At 53.0% G+C, this 13,858-nt stretch overlaps 1 protein-coding gene across 1 annotated transcript; it reads right to left on the reverse strand.

The window, feature by feature from the left end:
• Nucleotides 1-394: 394 nt before the first annotated feature.
• Nucleotides 395-12,979, reverse strand: CLIP3 (CAP-Gly domain containing linker protein 3). Its single transcript, XM_039249681.1, has 14 exons — nt 12,854-12,979; nt 12,314-12,538; nt 9,224-9,363; nt 9,045-9,138; nt 8,673-8,834; nt 8,087-8,205; nt 6,953-7,189; nt 4,545-4,680; nt 4,268-4,396; nt 3,238-3,381; nt 3,040-3,163; nt 2,778-2,842; nt 2,316-2,388; nt 395-1,948 (listed from the first exon to the last, which is right to left on the reverse strand). Exons 2-14 carry the CDS (start codon nt 12,477-12,479, stop codon nt 1,894-1,896), a joined length of 1,644 nt encoding a protein of 547 aa, XP_039105612.1. The 5' UTR covers nt 12,480-12,538; nt 12,854-12,979; the 3' UTR covers nt 395-1,893.
• Nucleotides 12,980-13,858: the final 879 nt, after the last annotated feature.

Genomic DNA, 13,858 nt, shown 5'->3' on the forward strand with positions numbered 1-13,858 from the left:
GTCCTAAGGGTCCGCCTTTCACCCAATCGGCGCTCTCATCCTCTAGTGCCCCGCCCCTTCACCCTCGTTTATGATAGGCTGCGCCTCCTGGCCTCTGAGCCACTGGGGATCCTTCGGAGACGGGTCTTCATATGGTATCGACCAACCAGAGCTCCAGAACCCAACCTGCCCACACTGCGGAGTGGGCACAGATGGGAGGGATGGCCTTGGAAGGGCCCAGGTGGGAGGGGAACCCGCTGGAAGAGCAGGCTATCAGAACTTCTTGCACGCTAAATCCTTTCATGCCCCTGCCTCAGGGAGGCTGGATTGAAGGGAGGATTTCCTCCGTCGTCCTTCCCCAGCAAGGGTACGGAGGGAGGCCCACAACTTCCCAAATATTGACCGGACACAGAGAAGCCATAGAAACATCTTTATTGAAGGGGACAGGGGTCATGCTGAGTTCAGGGACATGCAGTGAAGGGGCAGTCGTGAGCTGTCCTTGGTGGTCAGGGCCCCGGGTCCACCCTGGACCCCCTGGGCCTTCAGGTTCTCCCTCAGGCTGTTGGTCTGGCCCAAGTGCTGTGAGGTCCTTCGGGGCCAGTGATTCAGATTTGGTGTTTTGGACCTGTGACCAGACCGTAGATTGAAATAGGGGTTCCAGGATTTGGGATCCCCTCAAGGCCTTGGGGCCCTACATGTATTAGAGATGGAGGCTTTAGGATGTGGGGTTCCCTTGGGGCTGGGGCTCTTTGCATTTGAGTGTCTTGAGATCCATCAACTCAGGGCATTGAAATGCTCCGGTTTCCAGGGATGAGAATTCCTGTTTGGGGTCTCCTGGTGCCTATGAACAGGGCTTGAGGTGCCCTGGGAGCCCGGGATGCATATCCTCACTGCAGTCTCCTCCATCCCAGGCACAAGGACCTCCGTGATTGGGATTTCCTGGGGGCTTAGGATTGAATTTTTAAATTTGGGATTCCCTAGGGATTTGGGGATTTCATGATTTGAGGATCACGGTAGTTAGGGCCTTGGGGTCCTCTAGGGGCTGTAGGACTTGGGGACACAGGTGAGTATGGGACATGTACTCTGGGGTTTGGGATCCCGAGAGTCCCAGAATGGGGCCTCTAAATTTTGGGGTCCCCCAAAGGGGGAAGTCATTACTCAAAAAATAGAGAATTTTCTGGGAGCCTGACCAGCACAGGGGCTGTGGGCCGTGTGGGGTGGGCTTCAGACAAGGCACTGGGGGTTTCTTGAGGGCGCAGAGGGTAGGAAGACTTAGGGGTCCTGTAATTAGCACTTCCAGGACTGTTTTGGTTTCTGTAAATTGGGGGTGACAGTGGACTGGTTAATGTGGGTCTCTTCTTAAGGGGTAAGAACAAGGGTCTTTGTTAATGTAGGGAGTCTCTGATTGCAATGTGAGCTTTTGGGGTGACCACTGGGGTCACAACATCTTGAGGGGACTGATATTAAATGTAGGTCTGTTACTCTGTTGCTCTGGAGGCATGACCTGTGTTTATTTCAATGGGACTTGATGGAGGAGGAGTCTTTGTTAACGGGGGAGGAGGGTTCTGATCCAGTAATGAATGATTCAGGAATGTTCTGCTCTGGAGCATTATGTAGAGGTCACCATCATTTGAGGTGATGTGGAAATATGTTATTGGGGGTTCTGCTCTGAGGGGCTGGGGATAGGGACTAGCCTGAAGGTGCTACACTCAGGGAATCTCTTTCTGGGTACCTTGGGGTCTGTATTTGGGGCTTATCATGAGGGAATCTGTTAATAATGGGGCCTCAGTGATCCAGGGCTGGCTAATGGGGTCTCTATTCTGGATGTGTTACTGGGAATCTCTATCTCAGGGTGACTCGGGGGCTCCTTGTGTCAGGAGATGCTAGAGGGGACTCTGTCAGGTATCCAGGCCTCTAAGACTGCATCTCCGCCCTCAGCATCCAAGGAAACCAGCAGCAGAAGAGCAACCTGGAAAGAAGAATCATATCCCTCACACCTTGATGCAGGGAACATCTGGATTTGTCACCCCCTCCCCACTCTTCCCCAGGTGTTTGGGATTCGACTTTTCTGGATTCTGCCTGGCTATGCCCTCTCAGACTCCTGTGCAGTGAAGGGTGTTCTGCCTCCTCTACCGGCCCTTTAAAGGTGAAAGTCCCCAGAATTCAGTGTGGGACCTCACTCCCTAAAAACTATTTCTGGGTAAGGTGACTAGTAACGAGTTTTCCTAATCTCTATTTCCAGCCCCAACCAGAAGTCCAGACCCCTGTGTCCAGCAGCCTTGTGTGGCCTCTCTCTAAACATCCCACAGGAGGTGGGCCAAGGGTTGGCTACACACCTGGAGATGGAGTTCTCTGATGCGATGTCCTTTGGGGTCCGGACTGTCGTGAAAGTGCGTTTGGGCTGTGTCACTGAAGGAGAGAGCAAGGTCTCAGGTGAGAGGATGACAGACCCTCATTACCCAACCAGATTCCTTGTCATTAATACTTGTCCATGTCCCCAGTACCCACCTCGACCCCACATTCCAATACCCATCTGGGCCTCCTGTCAATAATATTCCCTGTGTCCCCCAATACCCACTCATGTCCCCAGTGCCCGCCCAGAGCCTGATTGTTGTTAATATCACCATACCGCATAGCACCCATCCTTTTCGGGATCCTGTCTCATCATTTTCCTGGACCCCGTGTCCCCTGGTAAATACTGGAGATTCTGCCACCAGCATATTCCTGAGAACCCATGACCCTCCTATCCCCCAAACTTTCACTCCTCCTCTACCTCTTACACCCCAGCCCCAACTCACTTGTCACTTGATGCACTTTTTTGGCTCCCACATTGTCCCCAGGGGGGTCAGTGGATCCACCAATCCTGGGGAGACATGAGAGGAGTAGGAGTCAGAGACACAAGAGGTCAGCGGAGCTGAACCCATAGGGCCTACGCAGAAAGGGCTAGGGTGTGGAGGTGGGTATCCACACTGTCCTGCTGGTCCAAGAGGAAGAGACATCTGACAGGGGAAATCAGGGTTCTGGGAGGTACCCTGGGTTGGGGTTAGAGTTTGGGCTCACCTCTGAATTCGGGATGCTGGTGCAAAGACTCCATGCCGCGGGGGGCAGGTGAAGTACCGGACACCGAAGACAGAGCCATCATGCTTTCCAGTGGGCTGGTCTAGCTCAATGCCATACCAGTAACCTGCAGCAGTGGGGTGTCAGGATGCCTCAAGGCCCTGCCTGCCCCCACCCCACCCCCCAGATCACTGTCCTCACCTGGGGCAAAGTCTGTCTTCCCGTAGAAGCGCACAACCCCTTGCTTCTGGCCAGCAACAAGGACTTGGTCTCCCACCTCAGCCTTGGCTCCCTCTCGCTGCTGAAGGCTCCCCAGAGATGGGGATGACGGGGGCTTCTTCTTGCCTGGGGTAAAGGGTACAGGGGGAGGGAGTGGGGTCCCCAGATGCCAGCCATGGGGACCCCATGCCGCGCAAAAAGACCCAAGGTAGAAACTCTGTTGTGGCTCCAGTCAGGAACTCTAGAGCCTTCCCCAGAACTGGGGAGCTTTGGGCTTGAAAGGCAACCATCTCAACTGTGAGAAACCAGGGAGTGGGGGGAGAGTAGTTAGACCTGAGGATCAAGAACCTGGAGAACCCCAAGATCCTTTCTCAAAGCTGAGGTTATTGGGGCCAAAGAAAAAACCAAGTCACAGAAGTAAGAAGCCCAGAAATTACCCTTTTAAGATGAAAGGGCGGGGGGGTGCCTTCGTGGTTCAATCAGTTAAGCGTTTGACTCTTGATTTTGGCTCAGGTCATGATCTCAGGGTTATGAGATCAAGCTCTGCATCAGGCTCTGCATGGAGCCTGCTTGGGATTCTTTCTCCCCCTCTCTCTGCCCCTCACCTGTGCATGTGTGTGCCCAGTCTCTCTCTCTCTCTCTCTCTCAGAATAAATACACATTTAAAAATAAATAAATAAAATGAAGGAAAGAGTTGGGTGTGAAGATAAATCAAGTCACTAGAGCCAGAAACCTCATAGTTTCTTCCCTGAAACTGGGGGAAAACTCTTGGGCCTGATGGGAAACTAAGTCACAGAAAGCAGAGAACCCCCGAATCCTTTCAAGAATCTAAAAGGGTGGGGGGCCAGTACTAAGTCAAAGGAGAAACAGAATCATAGAAGTGAAGAACTCAGAGATCATCTTCTAAAACAAGAGTTTGGGCCTGAGGAGAAACTGAGTCTCTGAAGCTGGGCTACCCACAGAATATCCTCAAACTGGTTCTCCTCGTCACCCAGAAGGTTCCCCCTCTGACCTTTGTGTTCTCTGCGGCCTTTCCCAGTGACACGGGAAAAGTCCATCCGAGGAGTCCGAGGTGTGGAGGTGACGGACGACGGGGGTGCATCCACTACTTTGGAGATCTTGGACACAGAAGCAAAGAGGCCTGGGGGGACAGAACGTGGGCTGGGAGTTGTCCAAGCTTCTGCCCTCTGCCCGGTCATCATCTCCCTACCCCCATTACCCAGTCAGCAGCATCAGAACTACTGAGCGGACCCCACCACCACCCCATTTGAGCCCCAGGTGGGACTGACCCTGCTTGGGAGGGCAGATGAAGTACCGGACGCCCCCAACACTGCCATCATTCTTGCCCTCAGGTTCATCCAGCTCCACGCCCACCCACTGGCCACTGGCGAACTCCGTGGTCCCGCAGAAGCGAAGTGTGCCCGTCTGAGGAAACAAGGGAGGATATGGTTTGGTGGGGGGTGGTCCCTGGGGGGCCATGACAGATCACTGGCACACAGGCAGCATGGTGAGCAGATGAGGGAGCCCTAAGCTCAAGTCTGTTTGGACATTACCATTTATTGGGTATATGACTTAACATCACTGTGTGTCAGTGTCCTCATCTATGAAACGGGAACAGAAATCACACCTACCTCCTAGAATGGTCATAGAGCTTCCCTGTCCAATGCAATAAACAGCCATTAGCCACATATAACAATTTAAATTAACTGAAATTAAAATTAAGTTTAGTTTTCCTGGTTGCACTAGCCACACTTCAAGTGCTCAGTAGCCACATGTGGCTTATGGCTACTTTACTGGACAATACAGACACAGAATATTTCCATCATCACAGAAAGGTCTACTCAGAACAGAGCCTGGTGCTGAGTGAGGGATCAGTGAGTGTTGACTCTTACTGTCTTGCAACTTTGGTACAATGACCTCCTAGGCCACAGTTTCAACTGCAAAATGGAGAGAACAATGCACCTCATAGCCTGACTGTCTGGTTGAAACATCTGTAATATATGTAAATTTATTTAGTGGTAGTGAACCCTCAGTGACTATTATCATCACGTGAGGCTGCTTCACTCTCAAAGTTCTGGTTCCCTGTCTATCAAATGGGCAAATTAATAGTGCCTATTTTGGAGGATTGGTGTGGGGATCAGAATATGCCTGGCACACAGACAGTACTTGGAATGCATCAAGCCTTATTCTAAGGGCTTTACAGATTTTAATTAATTTAATCCTCATATAACCTGAGGTGGGTGCTATTATTAGCTCTATTTTACAGATGAAGAAACTGGTACTCAGAGAGGTGGAATCAGTGGCCCCAGGCCCCACAGCTGGAAAGCAGTAAAGCTGAGGTTTGCCTGAGCTCCTAACCACCATGCTAAGCTGCTTCTCTAAGAGGCAGACTGTCATTATGGTTCTTCTCTTCAGACAAAAGGTTTCACCTCTCTGAGCCTCCTACAGTCTTCTGGGTTGTAAAATGGGAAGAGTCAACCCATTCTGCTTTCAGAATTGTCACATGGATTTGACAAGATCAAGCACAGAAAGCTTTACAGGTGGAGCTGATACATACAAAATTCTTGATTAGGAAACACAATGTGACTTTTACTAAATTCAAATTCCTTCCAGTGGCCTACAAGTCTGGTACAATCCAGCCCCCTGCTGACCTCTCCCCTTCACCCTCCAGTTACGCTACCTCTTCCCTCCTCTTGGCCTCTGTGCCTGCTGTCTCTTCTGTCTCCGTATTGTTGCGTGTGAACTCCTCCCCCTCTCAGCTCAGATATCAGCTCCTCATAGAAGCCTTTGGAACACCCAGCTAAATTTGCATTTGGCCTCAGCCAGGGGCGATTTTACTAAATCCAAACTTTTTGTTTTTAAGTTGAAACAAATTTTTTTAAAGTAATCTCAGTGTCCAATGTGGCGCTCATACTCATGACCCCAAGATCAAGAGTCACATGCTCTACTGACTGAGCCAACCAGACACCCCTAAATCCAAGCATTTAATGGTTTTCAAAGCCCCTGTTGCTACCAGAAATTATCTTAACTATGGATTTACTTTATTGGCTGTCTCTCATGAGAAAAGAAGCTCCATAAGAGTGGGTCTGGGCTCACATAGCCCTTTATTCCCAAGGACGGGCTGGGTCTCCATAGAGACTGAGGGACACCAGACAAATAAATCAGAGTTGGAATACCTGGATAAATGAAGGTTCTCTCTGCTCTCTGGGCCTTTATACCTGCTCCCTCTATGTGGGATCCCTTCTCCTTTTCCTTTCCTGGCTCATTTCTCTTTATCTTGAAGTGGGTGCCTCCATCCCATCACACCCCTGATTGTTCTGACCTGTCCTTTTTTCCCAAAGTACTAATCCCTCTGGGAGCCGAGGTGGGCCCTGACTGGGGACCACAAGGCCCAGGGCAACTCACAGGTGCAGAGCTGCATTGATCACTCTGCTTGTGCGTCCTCATGACAGCCACGACTGTTCTGGGCTGTCACTGTCAGCTAACAGATCTGTCGTCCTTCCCTGGACTGAGAGCTCAGCCCAGGGTGGGGCACAAAGGAAGCACTCACAGAATGGCTGTTAGATGAAACAAATACTGTAGGAATGATTTGGGGGGGAGGGGTGGACAAAGGGGAGGGTCTACACTCTGTCCAAAGACCCAGCTCTGAGGCATGAGGGCTGAGTCCTGCTCTCCCCACCTTTCCCCAGGCCCTGACCTTCTGGCCATCCAGCAGCACGCGGTCTCCCAGACGCAGGCCCAGCGCGCTGAGCATGAGATTGCCTGGGACGTTGTCATAGTTGGGTAGTGTGACCTTGGGGAGGGCACAGGAGAGTGGCACAGCCTCCTCCAGCAGTGTTCGCAGCTCCTTGGCCACCAGCGCTGCCTCTGCCTTGTCCAGGGACATGTCCATGGGGTCTGGGACCACCTCTGCTGGCACCTGTCCCTTCCGGTTCTGGGGGCCAATGGGAAAAAAGGAAGTGAGGATTCAGTGGCACAGGCTGTACCTCCATCGAGCCCATGCTCCTAGAGACCACTAGTCTGGGTAAAAACAAGGCAGATGTAGGCCATCCCCTAGGCCAACATGGGAATAAGAAGGGGTGAAGCATTAAGTTGTAGACCGCATCCCCAGGGAAGTCCACCCTCAACCACAGGCTGGGGACTTCAAGTAACTGAAGGTAGAACTAAGGGTGGAGTGACAGGGAATGAAGGTCACTTCAGTCTGTAGGTCATGCACTCAGGGAGGCCATGCCCCCAATGATCCCAAGCCTGGAATGAGACCACGTGAGGAACGAACACTGAAAATGGTCTCCTGTGGTACTGGGTCAGGGGTCCAACTGGGCCAATGGGGAAGGAGGAGAGGCAGGGATTCAGGAACACGGGCCATGTTTCCCCAGGATATCTGGGCCTGGAATAATGCAGAGTAGTTGGTGTTGGAAATGGATGGTTTGGAGGTCAAAGATCATACTGAGGGCTTATGGGCAGACCCAACCTTCTCATTCACAGAGAGTCTCAACTTTCTTCATGATCTTGAAATACTGTCTACATACAGCCCCAGGGTCAGCCAAGATTGAAAGAAGATATTCTTTGCTGGGTAACCGGGGACAAATCACTTACTCTCTCTGCCTCAGTTTCTCTACTAGGGCTCATAATACAGTTCACCTGACATATCATGAGCACGAAGCAAATACTGGCTATCATTTCACTTATTGAACATATAATAGACGATTTTTGTAATGAACTTCTAGAAACGCAAGTGGTTCTGGCCTCCCTTCGTCCTCTGCTGCCTGGGAAAGGGGGTGGGGAAGGAAGGAGAAGGAAGATAATGGGGGCTGGGACAGGGATGCAGTACCCGTAGTGCTGGGTTGGCACCATGCTCCAGCAAACACTTGGCTGCGCCCAGGCACAGGTTGGAGGCAGCAATGTGCAGGGCGGAGCCGTGGTTGAAGTCACTGCATGTGGAGTTCACCACTGGGGTGTGGGAGAGAGGAGGGTTCCAGGTGAGCTGACTTGGCACTCCACTCCCCTCTCCCCCCTCCCACCCCCCCAAGCCACCTGGCCTCCTTAGAGCCTCCCCAACCCAAGTCCATCTCTTAACCCCCACCCACTGACTCCTGTGCAGAGCCCCGCCCCTCCCTTCCAGGCCCCACCCCTCCAGACGGGGTCCTGTCCAGCCCTGGGGATGGATGGGTCATGGATATCTGGACCCTGTCTCTCGCAACTCTTACCTCCACCCTACCACCATCGTCTCTCCTTCCCAGGCCAGACCTCAGTTCTGCCCCATCACTCAGCTTCCCTGCCTTCTCTACTCTATGTCTCCCGTCTCCCAGCAGACCTCCTCCCCGCCCCCAACACACACCAGAGGCACCCTCCTCCTGCTTACAGCCTCCATCTTATCCTGGATCCCATCCCCTCCCAGCCCAGACCCTCCCGCTCACCTCTTGGCCGGGCGCCCTTCAGCAACACGCGCACGAGGTCGGGGACATCGAAGTAGGCAGCATAGTGAAGCGCATTCATGTTGGTCCAGCGGCTGCGCAGTGTTACATCTGCGCCCAGCGCCAGCAGCTGCTGCGAAAGGCGCACAGCCGCCGCAGGGTCCCCTACGGGACAGCCCAGGTCAGCTTGTGTCTCCTCCTCCGAAGGCTGAGCCCAGGGCATGGGGAAGCTCTAGGACTCAGAGACTGTGCTTTGGGATCTTAGGCTGCGGGTTCATGGTGGGGATCCGAGGGCCAGGATTCTGGGTGGTTTTGAGGGTGTCATGTCTGGGGGCCTAGGTTTGGGGGCTCGTGGTTTGGGGGTTTAGACCTTACCAACTCCATGGGCTCCAGCCTTGCACGCATAGTGGAGCAGTGTCATGTCAGTCAGCCCATCCCGATCATTCACATGACAGCCTCGACGCAGAATCTGGAAGTGCCAGGGAACCAGGGAGGTTAACCCAAATGTATGAGGGACCCCAGCCTCTCTCTCCCTGGCTTCCCGAGCATCTTACCTCATTGCCGATGACATCGATCTTGTGCTGGACTTGGGGCACCCACTGGCGCACGATGGCGAACAGCTCAGGGATGGTGGTCTGCGGGTCAAAAAGAATCTCCTGGCACGCCGGGTCATTGGGGTCGAAGAACGTGAAGGCTAGGGCAGTGAGAGGTTCAAAGTCACCCCAGGCAAGCTGACACCCTCTTTCCATCCTGAGGCAGGGCCGCTCTAGGCCTTTGCCTTTAAGACCCTCTAATGCATGGTCTCAGACCATGTGGTGCGTGGGCTACAGGCATTTTCCGTTGGCTAGCATGAGGTTTCAAAATCCGGAGGTTTCACAGAAAACTCTGGATGCCCCATGTGTCTTGAAAAGTTGGAAGATCTGGCAATCCCACAGAGCAGCAAACTTCACCCCTAGAAACAAGAGTGTGGAGGGAGTGCAGGACCTTGAGTCAGCACATCCCCTGGGAGGAGGGAGGTTGGCACTGCCCTGGCACACTGTCGCCCTGGCAGAGCATGGGCACAGTCTGGCTAAATCTCAAGTAGAAACCAAAAACCAGAAAACTTAGTTTTTCAGAAAAATCTCCCCAATTTTTCAAATACCATGCAGTACACATAAAACGTACCCACCGGCAGGACCAAACCTGTGGCCAGCCAGGGCAGTGCCCAGAGGAACTTCCATCTCCCCCATTAGGCTCTGACGTGTGTTGCTTTCTGTGGTACTGCCAACACCCAGCACAGGGCCTGGCACAGGGCAGGAGCTCCGTGCATACTGAGTGAGTGAGTAAATGAACATCCAGATGATACACAGCCCTGGAAAGTGCCACACAGACAGCGCCAACAGGAATCAGCCTGCATGTTCCTCTTTAAGCCCCGGTCCTGGCGCACGCAGCCCTCCTTGGCTCAGACCCTGCCCTGGCTCCCGACACACTCAAAGCACTGACCAGTGCTCCCCCACAGCCCAAGGGCCTTGCACAAACTGCAGGCCAGTGTGTTCTCTGCCCTCTCCCCCTCACTCGTCCCACCCAGCCACACTGGCTCCTTCTGTCCTTCCAACACGACAGGCAAATTCCGGTCTTGGGCACTTTGCGCTGGCCTCTTTCCTTGCCCGGGACAGTCTTCCCTCAAGCCTTCTCAAGGCATTGCAGGGTTTACTCAAATGTCACTCCTGCAGAGAGGACTCCCAGACCACTCTGTGTGCATCAGCACCTCCGCCCTTCTCCCGCCCGTTTGTACTGCTCTAATCACAGCACCTACCACTACCGAACATTAACTTGTTTACTCCTTCTTCCTTCCCTTTCTCTTTCCCTCTTTTCCTGTCTCCCTCGTCTCCCTCGCTAGGATGTAAGCACTGTGTTTCTGTGCTGCCTTGTTCACTCCCTTTTCCCCAAGGCCCGGCACGGCAGCTGGCATGCGGTAGGTCATCAATCTACCTACAATCTCTGCGGAATTAATTGTACAACTTTAATTCACAAGTACACACGTTCTTCTCAGTCCATCTGAGCCCTCTCTCGGTCCTAGACCACATTTCCAGATTCCTTCCTGTTCTGTGGTCAAACCCTCCTTGTTCTATAAGCCAGATTCTGAGGGAGGTGAGGGTCGGGCACAGGGCACAGCCTACACCCTCTGACTTCCCACCGGGCTACAGGCCCCAGCCACGTCTAGCCACACTTCCAAAGGAGATTTTCCAGTTCCCTGGGGTGGATTCGTCACCCCGGACACCCAGATAGTGTTCTTATTTTTCTATCAGACTGAGGTCAATTTGTAGCGTCTCTGACCCACCTCTAGTGGGTGATATGGCCACAGATGCCACCCCTTCTGCCCTATTCTAGTGGTGCCTACTCTTTGAACATGGTGCCTACTTTGTCAACTTACAGCTGCGGGGGATTCCCAGACAACATCTTCTAAAAGCCTCCTCTACCCTCTCTATCCAGTAGCCAGAGGGAGCTTTTAAAAATATAAATCAGATCTGCCATTCCTCTGCTTTTAAATATCTCCCTACCAACTGCTCTCTCCCCATCACACTTATCTAAAGTCGTAGTGGCGGCTAAGGCCCTCCCAGATCTAGTCATTGCCAAACTCTCACCTCGACTCCCATCACTCCCTTACTACAGCTTCAGGATTGCCTTTTGTTCCTGCCTCAGGGCTTTTGCACTTGCTGCTCACAGCCCAGAACTATCTTTCTCCAGTTCTCCTATGGCTGATTCCTTCTCATCCTCTGGGTCTCAGCCTAAATGCTACCTTGCCAGAAAGACCCACTCTGACTACTCCGTCTCAAGGTGCTGCCCTCTGGCACCCCTCTTATATGTCTAACCTTTATTTCTTTCATAGCACGTATCTGATTTACCTATTACTTGCTCCCTCCTGAGAGCAGGGATCATGCCTGGATCACTCACCATTAATGGAAGATGATAAAGATCACCCAACATAAGGCTTATCACAGACTAGTTGCAACGGATAAATATGCTTGGTGAATGATTAGACACTTTCAGTTTCTCCAAGAAAACACCCTCTCAGCTCCACACCTTCCTACCTTGGAGACTTTACTCCTGCAGTTCTCTCTCTGGGTACCCCCTTCCCTTGCCCCTTCCCTTGTTAAACCCCAACTCATCCTTGGGTCTCCCTCAAATGTTACCCCTCATAGAAATCATGTCTTAAAAAGCTCTTGCAGCATCCCTTCTTGGCAAACAAAATTCTCATCATGTCTTGTAATTATATATTTATATTACATTATGCTTATCTGTGTGGTTGTCATCGAGGCCTGTAAATTCTCTCAGGGCAACGACTGTGTCTGTCTGGCTACATGCTTTGCGCCCAGCTCCTAACATAGAGCCAGGTCCACCACAGGCTTTCAGTAAGTGTTTGCTGAATGACTAAATGATTGAACGATGTGTCATGAATCAAAGATTAGGATTATTCATTCCAGTTCCGTTCTCCAATGGGTGAATGAATAAATTAACAAAAGGGGGATGCAAGGGCCACGACTCCCCCAGACCACTTTCAAATCACCCAGAATCACCCCACCATCACCACCAGCAGAGCTCAGCCCAACCTCTCTGGCCACCCAAGGCTTCAAACCAAATTGCAGGGTGGGGAGGGTGGTTACCGTAGTCCTTGGGGAGGGGGGCAGGTGCCGAGGGGTGCACAACAGGCTTCTGCCGGCGCTCCTGGGTGGGGCTGGGGGCCTCAGGGACCAACTCATCCTCTTCCTCCTCTTCTTCTTCCTCCCCCCGTAGTGGTGGGGCCATCGGAGCGGGATCTGTCTTAGTCATGGTCTTCAGTGGCCCTCCGGGGGGCAGGTGCAGAGTTGGGGGCGGCTTTCAGGCCAATCCTGGAGACAGAGGCCAGTTAGAGAGGGTCCCCGACAGGGTCCAGGGTCTGAGCCCCCAGAGGCTCCAAGGCCCCCCGTGACTCCCACACCCCCAGCTCTGGATTTTGGGCAACCGTAGAAACGACCATCACCCGTCAGAGGACCCTGGTATGCGGGCCCAGCGCCTAGCATTTCCCGCAGGTCCAGCCCCCCATTCTTCTCCTCCCGCGTCAGTCCCCTCAGTCTAGGCCGCCCCCTCCCCGGGTTTGTTTATCTCGGGATGGAGGATGCTTCGCCCCTCCCCTTCTCCGCGGGCCTTCCCTCTACCCATCTTACCTCTGACGAATGGGGCTGGAGACCAAAGCTGAGACTGGGGAGACTGGAGTAATGGGGTGTCAGTGTCGGGGGAACTGATGGGGGAGGAGAGGGAGACAGAAGGGGACGAGGCCCAGACGCCGACAGGGGATGGGGGTGGAGAAGGAGGGGCGCTGGCGGCGCATGCGCAGTGATACCCCCAACCAGGCGCGGGGGCGGAGATACTGGGAGGCTCCTGGCTTTGATGAAAAGGCTTGAGGCAACGTCGTCGTGCAAGGAAGAGACCCGGAGGGTGGAGAAAGAAAGGAGAGATGGCCACGAAAAAGGATGTGAGACATCCAAACAGAAAGAGATGAAGCAGAGACAAGGGCAAGGAGAGGGATGGGAAAGCGAGTACAGTTCTTTTTTGTCCCTACCCCTGGGATAGAGCCTTCCCGCAGGCCCACAAACCAGGCCAGTTAGGGCAGGGGTCTCAGTGTAGTGTGGTTTCCAGTGTTTTCTTCTCTCTGAGATCTCAGACCTGACCCCTTCTCTATGCTCATCGCATATGGGGAAGGGGTGTCTCAGAGGGATGATTTTGTAGACTCCTTCCATCATCGAGGGTCATTAGTCACTGTGGTTATCATCACACAGTGCTCAGAGAGCACTTACCAGGTTCAGAGAGGTTAAGCTACTTGCCCAAGGGCACACAGCAAGCAGATGATGGAGCTAAGACTTGAAACCAGACAGCCTGGCTGGAGAGTCTGGGCTCCTCATCACCGTCCTACATATGGCTGTGGCAGTGTGTAGGGCCAGATCTGCCAATGAACCCCTCCAGCCCTCTCAGAACCTCTATCTCCCCTTAGGGAAAGACCTCCTGGAGCCAGCTCAGGGTCCAAGCCTTCCTGGCTCCATCACCTTGGTTTGGCTGTCACTCCTGCCTGGTGGCCAGAGCTGGCACTGCCCACCACTCCATCCCAAAGAGGACTGGGCTACTGTGCCTCCCACCTTTTATCCTTCTAATGGGCAGGGCTAGTAGTTCCATCT

This window comes from Hyaena hyaena, unplaced genomic scaffold (genome assembly GCF_003009895.1).
Source record: "Hyaena hyaena isolate Hyena2069 unplaced genomic scaffold, ASM300989v1 scaffold_345, whole genome shotgun sequence".
Taxonomy (NCBI): Eukaryota; Metazoa; Chordata; class Mammalia; order Carnivora; family Hyaenidae; genus Hyaena; species Hyaena hyaena.